The following is a 19603-nucleotide window of genomic DNA, read 5'->3' on the forward strand; positions in this document are numbered from 1 at the left end:
CCACCCAGGCATGGTGCCAGGTGTAGGCAGAGCTGAGGAACGCCGGGGTAGCTAATCCAGGGGCACCCTGGGCAGAGGAACAGCCGTGACCTTGCTCATTCCTGTTTGGAGAAAGAGCCCCTGTAGTACACAGGGCACCTGGCTTCAAGATACCATGGATGACAACTCTGGGGACCACTGGCTTTCCTTGGCAAGATTTCTAGACGTGGAAATCATCGTGCCCCCCACAACCCCAGGCCCTCTTCAGCCTTATTCCCACACTTGCTCCTGGGCGACCTCATTGAGCCTCACAGTAGGGGGAAGCGTCCAGGTACTGACAACCCCCAATTGACATCTCTGGCTCCAGGCTTGTCCTTGAACTCTAGGCTCCTGTGTCTGATTGTCTGCCTGCGTCTCCACCCCGATGTCCACAAAGCATCTTAGAGCTAGTGTGTCAAAGCCTTCCATCCCGCTCAGTCCCCTGCCACACCTGCCCAGAATCTTTCCTTGCTCAGCAAATAGAAGCTCATTCCTTCCATGTGCTCAGGTCCCCAAACGCTGACATTGTGGACTCCTCCCCTTCTTGGAATCCACTCCAGATCCAATGAATTTGAAAAGCCAAACAGTTTCAGCTTCAGCTGAAACGCCTCCGTCATCAGTGCCCTGGCTCCAGGCACCATCATCACCAGCTAGGTGACTTCTGGCCTCCTCACTGGCCCCCTCCGTCTTCCCCCCGTCTTCCCCTTGGTTCCCCTACAGCCTCTTCCGCCACAAGCACAGTGAAAGACCCTTCTCATCTCTAAACCTGCCAGCGATTACCCAGAAGCAAAAGCTGAAGCCCTACTGTGACCTCCAAGGCTCTCTGTCATCTGAGCCTTGTTGGGCTCTGGAACTTTCCCTCTCCTTCTCTTCAGGTGCCTGCATGGCTTCCTCTTTCCCTCCAGTCGCTTCTCCAGTGTCACCTTCTTAGGACCCAGGCCCCTTCCTGTCACCGCTCATTGCTTTGGTTCACATCTCTGTTCACCTTTGACACACACATACTCATTTGTGTGTCTCTGTCTAACTCAGCTCCCTGAGTGCCAGGATGCTTTCTGCTCAACGCTGTGACCCCAGCACCTAGAAAGCTACCAGCCCATGGCAAATACTCAAAAAAATATTTGTTGACTGATGAATAAATGGCGGAAGGAGCCCGATACCAGCGATGACCATCCGCCATTTATGACAGCAGCCATGATGAAGCTGCACTGCAGATAACTAGGCGGAGACCCTGGCTCAGGCCAGGTGGTCACCATGTGCCTCTCCCTGGGGGCTGCAATGCTCCCACAGTGCCATGCATTGGGCCCACAGTATCTGAGCCCCCACGTCCTGCTGTAAAGCAATGTCTACTGTAAACCTCAAAAAATCAGGCTACCCCAGGTTCACATCTGGGGAAACCAAGTTCAGGGAAGTCAGGCAGAGTGTAAAGACGGACGGGATTCGCACTCAAGTCTGTGTGCTCCAGAGCCCGTGCTGTCACACTCCGCCAGGCTCTTTGTGAAAAAGCATGGATTATCAGTGTCCTCAGGCCCACATTCCAGACAGACCCACAGACGACCGCAACTCCACAGGTGGTCAGCTTGCCTTCCACTTTCCTTGTTCTCCTCCGCTCCAATCTCCTCCTGCCCTGTGAACAGGGCAGGGACTGTGAAGGGGATCTGCCTACAGGCAGAAGGTCTCCTGCCACAGGCTGCCCCACCTGCCGCCTCCAAGTCCCTCTACAAGCCATGGAGACTGATGTGCGCTGACCTGCAGGTATGACTCACTTTTGTCCTGGAAGGAGGAGCCGAGTGGCCTAAGACTCACAGGAAGGGAAGGACTGGCCTGAGGGCAGTCTAAACCCAGAGAACAAAGGAAGCTCTGACCGAGAGTTCAGGAAGCCCTTCCTTAGGAAATGGTGGACAGAGGGGAAAGGGTTGCTTCCAGGGGACAGTGAAATGCAAGAACCTTGCCAGCTGGGAGCAGCCTGCTAGAGCTGGGACCTACCACAGTGTTACTACTTTATTAGGCACTGGGCTGAGGCGAAAAGCCTCCTGCCAGAAACTCTAATATGACAAGATTGTGCAATTAACACTAAGTCCCATCAGATGTTGGGCACTTGTTACAACCCGATTTTGTGCTGGACCAGAGACCACTGAGGAGGGAGCTTCTGCTGCAGGGCATGCAGGTGGAGATGCAGACTGGACTCCACCCTTTTGTGGTTCAGCTAAATTCGAGCCCTAGACAGACTAGCTCAGGGCCCTGCTGCTTACTAGCTGTGTCACCTAGTCTAATTTCTTTGTCTCCCTGAGTCTCAGTTTCCTCATGCAAGGAATGGGCATGCTGACCCCTCACTTGTATAGCTTCTTCAAGGAAGCAAGGAGGTCCCATCAAGTACAGATCACAAGACCTGTAAGTCCTTCACCTTACAATAGCTCTCAGCAACCCCCAGAGATAGGTACTCTTATCAACTCCCATTTTACAGATGAAAAATTTGAGGCTCATGGACAAATAACTAGCCAAATTCACTCCTCTATCCCTTTGCCTACTTCAAAGTCAGACCTCGACAAAGGATGGACAAGGGTTTCATTACACAGGCTGATGATCTTTGGATAGTCCCTGCATGTGTGTAGAGAGAATCTGAAGTTGCTTCCAGGCTCATAGGAAAGAATGCTGCAATTGATTAGTGATGTCTGCTCTGGGCACAAAAGTGGGAAATTTTGGAGTTCTATCATTTTTCCTTCTGGCCCTCAAGTTCTTCCTTCTATTGATAGCTGAGTCTCTCTAGAGGTAACTGTTACCATGAGCAGAGCAGAAAACAGTAGCATCTGGTCTGCTATAGTTTGGATCCTGAATATCCCAAAGGCTCTCGGATTGAAGGTTTGGTCTCCAGGCCAGGGCACTATTGGGAGGTGGTGGAACCTTTAAGAGGTTGAGCCTAGTGGGAGGAAGTTAGGTCACTGAGGATGTGCCCTTGAAAAGGATACTGAGATCCTAGCTGCTTCCTCTTACACTTCCTGGGTTGCCATGAGGAGGACAGGCTGCCCTTGCCACAATTCTTTGCCATGATGTTCTGCCTCACCATAGGCCCAAAGCAATGGGTCAAGTAACTGTGAACTGAAACCTCTGAAACCATGAATCAAAATAAACCTTTCCTCCTTGTAAGTTGATTACCTTGGGTATGTTGTCACAGTGACAGAAAGCTGACTAATATGTGGTCCAAGCCCCAAATTCATCTCCAGAGACCCCACTCCTCTATTTTCCCCTATCAGTCATTAAGGACTTACATAATCCTAAGGCATATAGAGAGAAGTTGGCCAATAGGAAAAGACTTTCAAGTTTCTTGAGCACCTTTTCAGAGCCTGACACAAAGTCTGGACTCTCCCGACATGCCAAATGTGAGCATCAAACCACATGGGTGGTATTACTGTATCCATTTTATAGATCAGCCAATTGAGGTTTCTAGAAGTGAAATAGATTGCTCCAGATCTCACAGTGGGTAAGGAGGGTAAGGATTAGTGCCAGGCTGTGCCGGATCCCAAGAATTGTTCACTCCATTAACAATGACTGAGGGAGACCCAAGGCACCCAGGGGCCTGGCCAGGCAATTCCTCCCAGCCCGTGAGAAGCCACCATGAGCTCCGCAGAGTCAAGCCTGCTTGACTTCTCCATAGGTCATGGAACGCCACCTTCCCCTTCTTCATTTTGCTTTGCTCCAGGCTGAGTCTCCCCTGGAAACCCAAAGCTCCTCCTTCCCCAGATCTGTCCCTGGAGACCAGCAGGAGGCATGCTGTCCCCACTTCATGGGGAGTCCCACAGAGCTGCCATCTGCAGGGTGATGAAGAGGTTGTGAAGCATCTGTTCTTGGAGCCTAGGTCCCCTGGGGGTCCTGGGCTGCCCTGCCCTGTGGGGCCAGATGGAGAAGGTCCCTCCACCTCCAGCTTTCCTGAGGAGCCAGGCTGATGCTTCCCTGCACTCAGGGCTCGAGGCAGGTCTCTGAAGGTTGGAAAGTGGCTCAAGAAGCTGGAACTTGCAGGCAGGGGACCTGACTGCCTTCTCACAGTCACCTGGCCAAAAAGCCTGGGGGCTTCCCGGGCCAGGGCTCCCCTGCCTCCTGCTTTCTTGTTCTTGCCTTCTCCCTCTGCCTCAGTCTTCTCATCTGCCCAGTGCGGGGACATGGTGGGCTGTCGGAGGTGTCTCTCAAGGGGCAGAGGGGAACTGAAATGCCTGGGGGTGAGATGGAGGTGGGGCTGGTGTGTGCAGGGCCCAGCCTGGCTGGCCTACTGCCTGCCCAACTCCCAGGCCAATGGGTTAATCCCACCTCCCCTGTGTCTGCAGGGATTGGCAGATCCGTGCCCTTAGGTGGGATGGCACTGCTCACTCTACCACCCTCCCCCGCGCACCTGGCAGACATGACCCCAATCAGTCTCTCCAGACCTCGTGAGCTCTGCCTCCTTGGGGAGAAATTTTGGTCTTATTTTTTTTCTTCTGGGGACTTGTCTGGTTGCTCTTCTAAACTGGCAGGGGTTAAGAGTGGAGAAACCAAACAGGAACAAGCCAGCTCCTCCCCTAAGTTTTCCAGTTTCTATGGGCTTCAGTAGCTTCCCACCACCTGGCAAGATCATTTAGTAAGCCAGGAAAGTGACAAGTGACAGCAGTTCTCTGTTTTAAATGCACAGGGCAGCTCTGGACCTGGAAAGCAGGTGTTAAAAAGGAAGAATGTGTGGCCCTGTCATGGTCCCTCCTGGGACCTCTGGGTTTCTTCCTGAGAGTTTCTGAGCCTGGTATTTTCAGCGGTGGGGGGCATGTGCTCCCGTGTCCCTTCCAGAACCTATATGCGAAGGCCTTCTTCATCTCCACTCAGTCCCTTGTTCAGCTGTTCAATGGACATTTGCCGAGTACCCGCTACCTGTTGGGCACTGAGCACAGTGCTAGGGTTGAGCTGGGGAACACAGGCATGATCCCTGCTTTCTGGATGCTTCTCTCCTACTGGCAACACAAACAGGTGAGCAAGCATACAGGTTGGTTAATAAATGAGAATTTCTAGATGGATCTGAAGAGGGGGCCAAGATAGGGCTGAAGTCAGATAATGATCTGTGGACCCCATGTGAAACTAGAGGGTTCCCTTGAGCTGACCCTGGTGGGTATATGCACAAGAGGGGGACTGAGGGTCACCTAGATTTCTGGCCTTAAGGGCCTGGGTGGGTGGTGGTGCCCAAATCCAAAGAGCAAAATCAAGCGAAGCTGGCTTTGAGGGGAAGACTAAGGGTTCCATTTGGGACAGGTTAGATCTGAGGAGACAGTGGGGTTGCTCAGGGGACACAGGCAGGAGAAGGCAGAGGAAGGAAAGGGAAGCCCAGGAGACACCGGGGTGCGCAGAACCTGGAAAGTGACAGTGACTGCAGCTGGAGGTAGAGTGAGGTCTGCGAGAGCAGAGAGCAGGGCGGGGGCTGGGCTGGAGCCCTGGGCCAGCACCCTGGGTCCTGCAGGAAGATCCCCTCCTCCACTGCCAAAGAGACCACGGGTGGGGGCCAGAGGGTCAGAACAGCTGGAAGAAACCAGAAGGCCTCCAAGTCAGGGAACCCAAAGAAGAAATGACAGGAAAGCCGAAGCAGCAACAGGTCAGGTGCAACCGAGACCAGGAACTACGGAATAGACTTGGCAATGCAGAAGTTGATGGGGGCTGGCCCTGGGTGTCGACTCCAGCAGGAAGCAGATCGGGAGTGCTGAGAGGATAGGGGGAGGCTTCTTAGATGAGTTAGGAGAAAGGGGAAGGAGCAGGACTGGACATTGTGAGGTGAGGCGGCTCCTGGAAGCTAGTGGGTTTGGGGGACCTCTTCGTCTCAGCGATGAGGGCTGTGCAGCCCAAATAGCCTGGGGGTAGATTCAAGATGTACAGCTCCTCAGCTGAACCAACTTGTCCAAGTGTTTGGTTAAACATTTATTCATTCAACACACATATATTGAATGCCTACTGCATGCCAGGCCCTTAGGCCTGCCAGAGTTGAGGGCTGGGAGACAGGGGATTCAGGGATGTGCAGGTACTTCTTCTGAATGGCCCAGAATATTGGTCCTCAGGAGGTAGATGGGCAGAGCTGTTCTGCACTGATGGCCCCTATTAGTACAGATGACCAGGCTCCTGAGGGCCTGGGATCAAGCCCTCCACACTTGGCATCCCTCAGCCTTCTCTATACCCAGCTGCTCTCACCAGCAGGGAGGGGCAAGAACATTGCAGCCCACTGCAGGGCAGGTGTCTCTGGTCTCTGAGATGCCACTGAACAGCAGCTTTGTCACCTTGGGACTTGGCTTTCATTTCCTGATTATGCCACAGCAGTAGTGATAACAATAACAATGGATTGAGCATGTACTAACCCCCAGAAATAATCTCAGCAGCTCTTAACCCGTACCCCCCTTGAGCACCCACAGTAGCCAGCAGCCAGCGGCACATACTCTTTGGACAATGACCACCCCAGCTGGTTTATTACTCCTGCAGATGAGGGTCCCACTGAGATTGGATCTGCCAGTCTCCCCTGTCTCCTGGAACAGCAGACTCTGTGATTTAACAAATACTTAGACTTTCTTGAAGAGATGCCGCCACCCAATGACTCACGACATGTAACAAGTGTTAGAAATCTAAACAGAACTAGGTGAGGGGCGAGGTGTCAACCAGATGCCTAGGACCAGGAGTGGGTATGTGACAGCTGGGGCTGGGGTGGGGTTCCCCAATCTCACCCAGACTCACAGTCCTGGCTTATCAAGGAGAAGAGCTGGGCCCTATGAATGTCCCCCCAAATTAGGAGGGGCACAGAGGAGATAACAGGAGAAGCAGGTGGCGCCATGGAGGTGCAGGGTTGGCGCCAGTCTTTAAAGCGGAGCTGATGGGGACTGGGGCAGAGCTGTGCTGAGTCTGGGATCCCAGGATTCACTTGGCTGAATGTCACCTGGACTCTGAGCACCAGGGAGCCATGAGAAGACGCTGAGGGGCAAATGCATCTGCTGGATTCAGTATTGAGAGGCCTCCTGTGGGGTCCCGGGATGGAGTTCCTCAGGACGGTCAGCCTCGGGGCCTGTGTCCTGTGGAGCCCCAATCCCGGGAAACAGTCCTGGCAGCACTGCAGTTTGGGAAGTGTGCAGACTGTTTCCCACGGGAGCTCAGAACATGTGGAAGGCTCTGAAAAAGCCTGCATCAACAGGCGTGCTTAGCATGTCTCCAGCAGCGCTTCCCACACGTATTTGGGGTGTGTGTGTGTGTGTGTGTGTGTGTGTGTGTGTGTGTGTGTGCACGCGCTCATGCGTTTGTGATCCCATTAATAGGACTCCAATCCACATTTTGGGAAGGGCTGACCCAGGAGAATGGGCCAAAATAGAATTTTCAGTTTTGAAGGAGGAAGTCAGGGGTCTCCGTTCCCCTTCCCCCACCCATCTGCCACATTAGCCCCTGGTCAGACCCCTGCAATTCTTTGGCCAAATGTCCTAGGGCCAGTCTCTGTGACCCCAACTCCAAGCTCTGTCGTCTCTGGGCCCCGAGGGGCGGGAGGATGCTGGGGAGGAGACTTACAGGGGCAGGGGCGTTTGAAGGACATGTAATCCTTGGAGCAGAACAGCGGAGCCAGCCTGACCACGGGCACAGCTCTGACTTCTGGCAGGGAAGGCCCCTCCACTCACCTGCGGAGACACAAACAGGCAGGTGATGGGGCGCCCACACTGCACACGCCACCCCTGCAGACGGGCACTCAGGTGCTGCCTGGGACCCCTGAGCTACAGAGTATGGGGGTGTGGTGGGCAAGTGGGTGCTGGGGTCCAGTGGTGGAGTGGGGATATTTCTCTTGGACAGGCCCTGGAGTGGGAAATGCTGTGGGGCTCCTGTCTCATGGACGTGGGGGATCCCACTGGACATTGCCGGTGGGTCATGGCAGCACAAGTTGAAGTGGAAGAATCTACAAACACCAGCCCCGTGCCCTCAGTAGGAAAGAAGACCTGGAGAGGGTGAGGGGCTACTGCAAGGTCTCACAGCTGGTTTTGGAAAGGTGGTTTCTGATACCCAGCTCAAATCATATTGTTATTATTACCATCATAACTTTAAGAGAAGGATCCTCTTTTCTTCCTCTTTTTATAAATAAGGAAGTTGAGGCTCAGAGAGGCCATATAGCTTGCCTAAGATCACACAGCCTCCAACTACATGCCAAGACTAGAGTCTAGGTCTCTTTGGCTCCAAAGCCCAGAGTCAGCCAGCAAAGTCCTTTAGAAGGCACCTAATATATTAAACTACTGATTCAGAAAGAAAGGCCTCTGGAAGGTAAAGGCCTCTTCCCTCCTGTTTCCCCGCCCCGATGTAAACTCAGTTTGATGTTTAGATGTCTAGGACAACCAGGTAGCTCCACGTCGCTTGAACACTTATTTACAATGGAGGAAACATTTTCCAGAAGTAACCCATCTTCCCAATGCTGCTGAAGACCTCAACTGGTTCAGTCTCTCCTGGTAGGTGCCCAAAGGACACCTGCCTACGGGAACAGGAGGGAGACCGGATTCTTGTTTCCCAGGCTTTCCTCATTTTCTGGGACTTACTTTTGCTTGGCTTGCAGAAACCAAACGGCACCTTTGGGATGCTGTGTTCAGCAGGTTCCCACAGGGGAAACTGGCAGCCAGAAGACCAGGGGGGAATAACCTGTCCCCTCCAGGTCTCCCGAAGCCACCAACGTCCCTGAACCTGGGGATGACATCATCGTGGACAGAACTTTTCTGTAAGAAGCAGGTCCAGAACTTCCCACCTTGTCTCCCTTAGGGACCCCTTTATTATATATATATATTTCCCCTCCACCGGCCCCATGTTTTGATGGAGCCCATTGACCAAATGGCATTGACTAATTGATTTTTCTATTTAACAAATAAACCAGGGAGGAGCTATCTTTGGGGAATTTGCTCAGAAGTTAGATCCAACTCAGCCACTTCCTGGCAGTGTGACTTTGGGTAAAACATTTCACCTCTCTGAGCCTCAGGTCCTCATAGGTAAAGCAGCAACAGTGCTGGTGACTTGCTTCTGGGGGTCTGTGTGGAAAGCCCTGGTCTGATGTCCTTTCTGCTCTTGGAGGTGCTGGGGGTGGGGAGGCAGCTGACCTGGGACCCCACGCTCCAATTGGCTCCTTGCAGCCTCTCCTGACTCTGCTCCAGCTCCCTAGTGTGAACCGTGGGCTGGCCTGACACCCGCCCTCGGTCTCCATAGAAACCCAGGGGTTTCTGACCTGGGGAAGGGAGGGTAGGAGGTGATCTCCCCAGGCTGGTAGGGATGACTGCTTGGGGAACTGTGATCTCACACCAGAAGGTTCAAGAAGAATCCTGGGGCCTGCAAGCCTCGCTTCCTAAAAATACAGACTTTTGTGTCTGTATTCACAATTGTGGGTGTGGCCTTGTGCACTGTGGCTGCATGTGCATGTACACACGTGTGTCTAGGGAGGGGGACCTAAGTGGGCTGACAGTTCATCTCCCCGGCTGCTTCCAGAGAGATCTCTCTTAAAGGCAAAGTGGATCATGTCACTCCCTTGCTGAGAACTCCATGATTCGCCATGCCTGTGGGAAGATTTCTTATCACAACCTCCACAGCACTGGGTGCTCCCGATCTCTCCAGTGAATGGGTATAGGATAGGTGCTTAAGAAACGCAGGCTGAATGTCCCTCCTCTAGAGCTGCCCATGGGGGCCCCCTGCTATGAAGGGACATCCTCTCCTAAAGGGGTCGTGCTCAGACTTCTGCTTCTCCCAGAGAATCCCCCTTTCTTTTCCCTGTGCCCTGTGACTCAGATGAAGGCCCAGACTCCTTGGGGGAATGGGAAGGTGTAAGCAAGGGCAGGACTCTCACATATAATTTTCTATGGTCAGTTTGGGTGTTTGGAGGACAATATCCACACCTTAAGTGGCTCACGAGACTGGCAAGAGGCCAGCTGGTTTGGCCACTGTTCAAGTTCACATCCCCATATGTGGAGGCTTTCTGGGCAGGTGGGCCTTCAAGTGTGGCTCACATGAATCAAACACACATGCCAGGTAATGTCATCAATGTCATTGCAACAGACCTTTTGGGGTGGGGAATATCATTTCCACTTTATAGCTGAAACAACTGAGGCTCAGGGGGGTAACCTGCACAGGGTCACAGTAAAGAGATGGAGGAAGAGCTAAGTGTGGAGAGACTGTCACCCTCAGGGCCACTTACTTAATGCCAGGGACCCCCCACAGAGACCTGTTGCCCCCGGGGCTCTGGCTGGCCTGCTTTCTGGACACAATGGGCATCTCATATTTCCAGGCTCTTCCTTCTCCAGGTATGCCGATCCTTCCCCTCTACCTGGCAAACTCCTACACAGCTGTCAACACCCAGATCAAGGGCTCTCTCTTGCCTGCCGGAGACAGAACTGTCACACTGGTTATACTTCTGCAGCACCCGGACATCTTTGTAAGCCAACTGAGTCCTAAAGCATTCTAAATAAGCAGCCCCTCAGGGACATGGAGGGTCAGGGTCGCCTCTGCAAACTAGCTTAGGGCTGGCATTGAGGGAGCTTTCAAAAGCACTTGGAAATGCTGGAACAAGCCAACCCTGGCCTGATGTGAAGGCACAGATTGTGTGTTGGGCCTGCTTTCCTATGATGCTCAGTGGCCGAGGAGGATGCCCTTGTAAAGAGCTGAGATTCTCCCCAGATACCTTGTCACCCCTGGTGACAGCAATGCCCACCACAGCCAGGGCTACTGTTCCCTGGACCATCACGAGGCACAATCCCTCTGATTGCGATTTCCCGGAACCTACCTGGCTTGCGTCCCCTGAACTGTTCACCAGGTTCCTGTAAAGGGGCCAGTGGAGCCCTTGGGAACAGCGGGGCTTTGTGGATCCTACAGCAGAGGCTGGACTTTCAACCCCACTTCCCCCTCCCCTGTCCTCCACTTGAGGATTTCATCATGACCCAAAAGAAAAGCCATTTCCCAGTGGCCTCAGACCCTCTGCTCAGGTGGAGCTTAGCTGGAGTCCTCCAGACAAAGGGGCAGGATGTGGAGTGTCCTCGTGAGCAAGTGCCCACCCTGGACTCCTGTGTGTGACCAGAGCTGTCATGAGGTTACACTGATGAGCAGAGTGGACACGTCTGGCACAGACGGGCTGAGAATGAAGTCTGCTGGCATGCGCAGGAGTGGGGTCCACCCCAGCTGCCGGGGCAGAGTGTGGGCCCCACGCGAGGTCACTGCCCCCCATCTGCCTCTCTCTGAGCGCAGGATCAGGCTTGTTCCTGCCGGTGACTCATCTCAGACTGGATTGTCTGGCTGGGAACATGAGGGTGGGCGGGAGGCACTCCAGGCTTTGAAGTGGCTGAATGGTGTGTGGCAAGTCCCCGTCATCTGCGCTCTCCTTCACGACCCCACTCCTGAAATGCTTCTACTCTGGGCCCTCTGGGGACACCTGGGCTTGGGCTTGGAACGTGTGGTTAAGGGAAGAACCCTGGGTCTGGCGAGGGCCCGGGAACTGCCAGCCTCATGCCAGGGGCAATGGGCAGATGGGGAAGGGCTGTGGGAGTGGCTGGGCCCAGGAACAAGGCCCTGTGATGTCCCCCTGTGTGCACGGCATCTGCTGGCTGCTGTCGGCTCACCAGGTCCTCAAAAGAAATCCCCGTGTTACAGAGGACGACACTGAGCTGCAGAAGAATAAAGGGCCCAGTGAGCCCTTTTGTGGTGAACTGTCACCCCACAGGGCTCCTGGAGGACTGTAGACAGGAAAGACCCCTGTGCCCGGGGGTGGGGGGCTGCACCCGGTATGGGCAGCAGGAGGCAGGGAAGCCTGGCAGGCGGGGCAGAGGGATGGGATGACAGGAGGCGGAGGGCTGAGGTCCCTGGGACCAGGTTTTGAGTGCTGGGGACAGAGTGGTGGTCCCGGTCCTCACAGAGTTTTCCTGCTACAAGTGGAGACACCATGGCAGTGGTGAAGCTTGTTAGATGGCGGCAGGGGAAGGAAGTGTAGGTGGGAAATGCACTTAGATATAGGGGCTGAGGAAGGCCTTGGTGGGAGGGTGACAGGTCAGCAGAGACCAGAGGAAGTCAGCCAGCCAGCCGGAGGGGTAGATACCTGGAGGGGGAGAGATTCCAGGTGGAGGGAGCAGGAAGTGCAAAGGCCCTGTGCAGGAGAGTGCTGGGTGGGCTTGAGGGACCCATGGATTCCAGGGAAAGGGGGAGGGGGAGGGCCATTCTGTGACTGGTGGATGGTGGAGATGGAAGAGATGGAGATTGCAGGTCTAGACGGCCCACAAAACACTGCATCCCTGGCACCTAGCACTGTGCCTGGCACACAGGGAGTGCTTGGTAACTATTTGCTGAGTGAATGAATGATGTCATCTGACTAGAGTTCCATGGGCCTGTGGGAGGGCATGTGATTACCCAGGGCCAGAAGGACGTCAGAAATTCCAGAGGCTTTGATCAGACACACTAATTTTGAAAGAACTGCGTCCACTGCACCCAGGCAGGGGCTAGCTCCTGGGGCTGCTGGCCAGGTCCCCAAGCAGTGGGATCCTTTCTCCTGTCATAGGAAGCTCTTTATATTCTTTCCTAATATTAGAAGAACATTCCCTGGAAAGTGTGGACAAATCATGCAATGCTTGTTCTATGACTGAAAGCAGGAATGAGTGAATTCAGGAGCAGGGTACAAAAAGAGGGGGGGAAGAGCAGCCCAGAGGTGGGCAGGAGGCACTGAGGTTTGTCAGTGGGTAACTTGGTCCTGATGTTAGAGAAGTGATCCAGGTGTGCGAGACCTTCGGCAACAAGGAGGTCTTCCATTTCCATGCACCATCTGGCCACAACTGTTTCCCACTGGATTGGTAAAGATATGCCTGGAGGTTACTGGGTCTCCATGTTGCTTTCATTTAGCTGGAGTAGACCTCTGTAGGATCAACTGCCACCCAATTTCCTACCATCACTGTGGCCCAAACAGAAGGCTTGATTTCCTATATATACCATAAACCTGCCCAACTGCAAGTTAGAAATAGGTCCTGACATAAGGGTTTAGAGAAACCTAACTCAGGGCTCATAAACACTCAGAGACATACATAAGAGTTTATAGCACTGAAATAAGAGAGGGATCCTCAATGTGGCCCACCAATAAGAGAGGGCAGACTGAGCAAATGATGGTACCCACTTATAATGGAATATTATATAGTCATGAAATCATGTTTTTCAAGATTTTTAATAACATAAAGACTTTTGGTATAATTCTAAAAGGAAAAAAAATCCCAGGATATTAAAAAAAAAAAAAAAAACAGGTTATAGAACTGCACATACAGCATGATCCTTATTTTGTGAAATAAAAATCCTTAGAGAATATATTCATACATAGCAAAAGATTAGAAAGGAAATAGAATATAATATTCACAGTCACTGTGCTTTCTGGGCAGTGGTGAGATTAAGGAGCATTTTATGTTCTTTATATTTTTATGATAGTCCCAATTTCTATAGTGAACACAAATTCCTTTTATAGTCTAAAAGATCATTAAAATGAAGATTTGGGATAAAAACTTTTGTGCTAACGGAGTAAAGGTAATGAAGTGATTAAGTCAGTGATAGTTAACTCATTGAAAAATGTAAAGCTAATTTAATTACCTTGGAACTTATTCGTTATTGAAGAGGTTTTTAAAGTTAACTTGACTTCAAATTTACTGATAAGCACTTTTGTTAAAATATTAGAAAAATAGTCTGCATCATTTTAAAATTTCATTAAATTACCCCCAGTGCTTGAACAAGTCATATTTGCCAAAGGTTGGAGAGAACAGTTTCTTCCACGAACTGTAAATGTTTTGTTTTCAATCAATCTATACACTTGGCAAAAATAATAACAATAACAGACGTTATGTTTATAAGACACTTTATAATTTTGCAAAGCACAATGCTAACTACCATCCTAGGCTCTAGGGACATCATAATGAACAAGATGATCAGAGGTCCCTGCCCTTGCAGAGCTCACGTGATATTGGCAAAAGAAGACAATAAATAAATGAATAAGATATATACGTATTAGGGGAGTTGAGTGCTATGGAGAAAAATGGAGAGAAGGGGGTAGGCAAGGATCAGAGATTTTTCTTTAAATCAATTTGATCAAATCAATTTGATTATTGTTTGAATAAAAAAATGGTGTCTCTAAAAATTCTATAGTCCATGGACAATGAATATTTTCTTTTTCAGTTCTCAGATATAAAACCATTAAAGATCTCCATCAAGGAATCATCTCCGTGACTAACGACGTGTCCTCTATGTTACACGTATTACTTTTCAATTTTAAGGACTTGTATGAAATTATGATGAGTCACAGTGAAGTGTGAGTATTCTGTACCTAGCTAAAGCTAGGTGGCCCTGAACCTTTCCAAGCCTCAGGGTTCTCACTGACAGAAGGGAACAACAGGATCCCGGGATTCCTGCGGACTCCCTTCCCTACCCGCCCTGCCTCAAAGAACTGTTGTCAGAATTCAAAGAGTAAATGTTTACATTTAGGAAACAGTGTGTGCGATGCGTTTTCACAATGGAGACAGGGCAGGGCCACTGGCAGAGGGCCACTGGACATTCCTAATGCTTCCAACGCATTAATTCTTCAGTCCTCACAGTTATCCTGGGAGGTGTGGAAGTCAGTCTCGATTTCAAGATGGCACCAAGGCTCTGAAAAGTTAAGTCACTACCCAGAATCACATGCTGTTACCCAGACAGTCCACACCTCTACCTTGCCATCACCTGCAGAGGGGGTCCGGAAGCCCTCCTGGTCTCAGTTTCTCCTTTAGGAGGCTGAGCAGATTTTTGCTTCCTGCCCCTCACCCTGTGCTCTAGGCAATTCCAGGGCAAGAGCTTCAGGTAATGGTCCTCTCAGGGCGTCCAGCGGACTCTTTCCAGAGACAATCACACCCCATCCCTATCACATTCCCTATCAGCTGTGTTCCAAATACTGTGTGCACCAGTAGACATGAACCTAATTAGCTTCTGATTAACTCCTTTGGGAAGATGAGTGAGGATTATGGAAGATGCAGAGATGTGACACCCTAATGGGGAAGGGGGTGGGCCACAGAGGAAGAACAGGAGTGGGGCAGTCTGGGCAATAGGAGTCCTGGGGAGGCAGCCACTCAGCTGGCCTCACCAGGTCCCTTCCTGGTGGCATGTGAGCATGTTTCCTAACCTGAAATCACTCACCCCGGTTCTGGGCAGCTGCATAGGTGGCCAGGGACCAACATGAGTGTCCATAAACTGAACCTCTATTTTCTTTACATCAATGCCTACACAATGATGACCTATACCATCTGTGTCACCCCAAGGACCCCGGCTTTGGGGTCAGGGGTACCACTTGCAAGATTGGGGCAGATCCCTTCCTGGGGCGCATCCCACTCCGAATACTAACCTGTTATTCAGTCCCTGGGTCCATTTCTTTCCTAAGGTTCATCATTTCTGGGAGTCTCATGAGCTAGTCAACTGGAGGTGCACATCACAGTCAAGGCCAGCACCCCTCAACCCTCCTGGAAGTCTCCCTGCCCTGATCCTGTTACTTCCTGCTGCTGTCTGAATCATTATCAGTGCCAGATGCAAAAGCTACCTGACAGCCAGACAGCTCCCCTAGGGAAAGCAATCTTCCCTGTGCCCCTAATCCTGGAGTGGGGGGAGGTGTGTAAACTCCCTTATACAGAATGTGAGAAATATGTGGGGTCTCTCTGAATGGAAGCAGACATCAGCCTAGGACAAGGAGGGAAAAGTACCTCTTAGAGTCAGGTGAGCCTTTTCCAACCTGGAGATGGGATGGTAGGCAGGAAGGGGAGACCTGGGTTGGGCAGAGAGCACTAAGGGAGTGCCTAAGAAAGTGTGGGCCTAGGGAGAAAGTTTTGCTTTGCAATAAGATGCCAATAAACCTCAGGGGATTCAAAAGCAGGGAGGGGGGCTATCACTTGAGGGCAATTCACTTTGCCTCAGCATCTACTGGTGCTGGACACCTCATAGAATGACACCTGTAGTCAAATGCAGTTGGGTACTAGCTGTGTGCCAGGGATCCCAGGAAAATCATCTTATTGAATCCTCCCAATTCACCTTTCCCAAATTTCAGGTGGGGAAACTGAGGCTCAGAGAGGTTAAGTGTCTCACCTAAGGTCATACAGCTAGCAAGTCACCAAGACTTCCTTTTGGTTCCAAAGCCCTTAAACATCCTGCTCATAATAGAATCCCGCCTACTTTTCAGAGGAGGAAATTGAGGCACAGGATGGTGAATTCACTGGTTCCAGGCGGGATGTTTGAGGAGAGGGTGCAGAGGAGCATCCTCCTGGCAGGTGCCCCAGGACTATGTGGATCAAGACGAAGACTGCTATCCACGCCAAGCCCTTGGAGCCCCTGCTTCTCACACCTGTAACTTGTGCTCTCCTCTTCCCATCCTGGACCTGGCCATCCACGTTGCCATCTTAGAAGACCAGAAGGGCAGCCCTGGATCCTCACTGCCCAGCCAGCTCCCTGACCACAGAACACCAAGGAGAGAAAGGAAGGGCCGCGCGCGACTCAGCTGGGGGTGGGGTGGGCACTACCCGATTTAGGAAGGCCACCGGAGAGAGGTGGCTGTGCAGCTCAGCACTGCGCAGCCAGCGGATCCGCCTCCTGGGTCTCAGACTCGGGTCCCTCTTGCGGCGCACAGTAAAGTCTGCCCCCGAAGGGGAGAAGGTGCGCTGGAGGAAGCTCCCTCTTCCACCATCTGTGCTAAGATAGGCCGGAGCACCAGGCACCAAAGCAGGGGCATGGCCCGGGTGACCCGCCCGTCGGAGGGTCAAACTTCCCGGCTCAAGGGAGTGGGAGGAGGGTTCAAGCTCAAACTCAGCGAAACCTACTTCCTTTCCTACTCTCGCCAAGAGTGTGCCCTAGTTTTCTCTTCTTAGGTGGTTTGCTCAGGGATCCCCCAAACCGAGGACATGGGGTTGGGGAGACCGCCTTGGGAAGCCCCCACCGGGTAGATGCTCGTCCGGGACTCGAGTCGGGCAGGGAGACCTCCCCTTCCCCGCCGCCCGGAAGCGTGCTCAGGGGCAGCCTCCGCGCCAGTCCGGTCGGCCTGTCCCGGGGCGCGGAAGACGGGGCGGGGGTCCGCAGGAGTCCCGGGATCCCACTCCGTTCCGAGCGCGCTGCGGTTCCGCTCCGGACCGCGCATCCGCCCGCCTGGCGAGCAGAGGCTCCGCGCGGTGCGCCCCCGGGTGTGTGCGTTCGCCGGTGCCGCGGCGGAGCGCAGGGGACGCGGGCCGGGACCCCTCCCCGCCTCCCAGCGCCGCCCCCGGCCCCACGCCCCTTACTCGGCTTGGCTGCCGCGCTGCGCTCCGTGCGCCGCAGTGCCGGCTCCAGCTTCGGCTCCAGCTCGGGTTCCCGCTCTGGCTCCGGCTCCCGCTCCGGCTCCCACTCGGCTGCCGCGGCGCTCGGGCTCCAGCTCCGGCTCCGGCTCCGGCGTCGCGGGGGGCGCGCCGCTCCTCCTCGGCCTGCTCCGTGCGCAGGGGCGGGGCGGGCCAGACGACACGGGGTCGGGCCGAGCGGAGCTGACCCGCCGCCCGCGATCCCGGCCCAGGAGGCGGCGGCGGCTGCCCAGGACCCGGTCCCGGCCCTGCCCTGCCGCAGCCCCACCCGGCCGCCCGTCGTCCCCGCGCCGCCGCCCACGCCACCGTCACCCGCTCGAGTCCCCCTCGGCGGCGGCGCGGCTCGCGGGCCTCAGCACCGCTGCGCCGCGGTCCGGGTCATTCCTGAGATGGGGGACGCGGGGGAGGGGGGAGGGCCGAGCCGCGCCCCTCTGCGCACAGCCAGCCCGACACCCACACAGCAGCAGGCGGGGCAGGGCGGCGGGGAGGCCGGGAGATGCAGGGAGGCCGGCGCGCCAGCCAGACGTGAGAAAGGGACAACAGACAGAGACGAGAACAGAGGACAGATATACAGACACGTGCAGGAAAGGGTGGACCAGCCATACTCCAGTGAAGAACACAGCCAGATACAGGCTGGGCACTTGGCAGGGAAACCCAGTTACCGGCAAAGAGCAAAGGGCAGAATCGAGGGGTGAGGGGGTGGGAGGGACACAGCATGGCCGGTCCATTGGGAGGGGCTCTGGGAGGGAATCCTGTTCCCAGATGCTGGCAGGGGAGTTCTGGGATGCCAGGGCGTCACCTAGGCCATGCCGAAGCCTCCACTCAAAGTGAGGAGCGGGCCCATTTCCTTCGTGGCCCACCCCCTTTATGCCCTCTGCCCTGGAAGGTCAACCCTGGAAGTTCAGCCCTGGCAGATGCAACCCTGTCCCCACAGCCTCCAGCAACTGCTCTGCCGGTGCCCTATTTTGGGGCCTTAGACAAATCCCAGCCCATCCCCCAGGCCTCCTTTTCTTCCTTATCCCCATTTATTGCACCCTTGCTATGTTGGGGTGCTTTTTAGTTACTGATGGAATTCTTTTAAATCTCTACTTGCCTCGGAGCCCCGGAAGGGCAGCATCTGGGTGGGGCTGCAGGGGTCTGAATAGAGTGGACTCTCCTAAATTTGATGAATGAATTGATGAAATACATTGTTGCCAGCCCCGTCCCACCCCCCGACCCCAATTTATTGATAACAGATCTGGAGCTTAAAGAGGCAAGGGGATTGGAAGCCAGGTTTGTTTCAAAACCCAAAGGCCTGCCACTGCTGGAAGTTGGTTCTCTAAAACATGACAAAGAGCTGAGCATGTTGATGCTAACCCCTGGGGAAGCAGAGGAGCCCTGGGGATGCTGTGGAAGGGAAGTGAGCCAACCAGAGGCTCTGCAGGGAGGCTGGGGGCAGAGAAGGCTTCTAGGAGAAACAAACCTCATTCCACCCCAGCTCTGCCAGGCACCATGCTTGGGCTTCCCAGGGGAGGCAGGAGCCACTGGTTTGTCTGGGGCCTCAGTGGTGAAGACCTTCTGGGCCTGCTTTGGCAAGCTCTTCTTTCTGGTCTATGCCTCCAGCGCTGCTTCCCTCACCCTACCCAGGACCCAGACTGGCATGTCCCAGCTAATCTGGGGCTGCCATGGGGGCGTCTCCAGGTGTAGGTAATGGGACCAGAATGAAAGGAAAGTTCTCTCAGAGTCTGGAGAAAAGGGACCTGGAGAGGCTCTTTGTCCAACCTTTGCATTTATTTTGTATATTTACAAATGAAAAATCAGAGAAAAAAGAGCACTGTTCAGGGCCTCAGAGGCAGGATTAGAGACTGTAAGTCTCCCAGGCCAAGGCTCTGCTCTCTATACAAAGATGACCTTGATCTCCCTGAGTAGACACTAGCTGATCGTCACAGGATGGATATTCTGGTTGTTCTTTTGGATGTGCGTGTGCGTGCGTGCGTATGTGTGTTTTTGTGTGTGTGTGTTTTGTAGTGGCGGTGGTATGGAGTGGTTCACTTAGAGTGAGACGTTGGGGAAGACATCAGCCCTAAAGAGTTCATTCTCCTTCGCTGGTAACTTATGTTTCTCTGATCTGCCAAGGCTAGCCCGTTCCTCAGACCTAGAAATGTTTTCCCTGGGTCTAACCTTAGAAGTTGGATTATGGCTGTTTGCCTGCCTAGATCTCTCTCTCTCTCTCTCTCTCTCTCTCTCTCTCTCTCCTTTCTGTCATCTATCCATCCATCTAT

General features: G+C 53.4%; 1 protein-coding gene across 2 annotated transcripts in view; it reads right to left on the reverse strand.

Moving 5' to 3' along the window:
* BEAN1 (brain expressed associated with NEDD4 1) overlaps positions 1 to 17423 on the reverse strand; it is a 46806-nt gene extending 29383 nt beyond the window's left edge. For both annotated transcript variants that reach the window (XM_079119310.1, XM_079119309.1), the window contains exons 1-2: positions 17289 to 17423; positions 7552 to 7658 (exon numbers count right to left, since the gene is read on the reverse strand). In XM_079119310.1, the coding sequence (XP_078975436.1) occupies positions 7552 to 7576 (25 nt within the window). In that variant the 5' untranslated portion in view covers positions 7577 to 7658; positions 17289 to 17423. The remainder of the gene's footprint in view (positions 1 to 7551; positions 7659 to 17288) is intronic.
* Positions 17424 to 19603: the final 2180 nt, after the last annotated feature.

The sequence above is a fragment of the Sciurus vulgaris genome (genome assembly GCF_902686455.1).
Source record: "Sciurus vulgaris genome assembly, chromosome: 17".
NCBI classification, from domain to species: domain Eukaryota; kingdom Metazoa; phylum Chordata; class Mammalia; order Rodentia; family Sciuridae; genus Sciurus; species Sciurus vulgaris.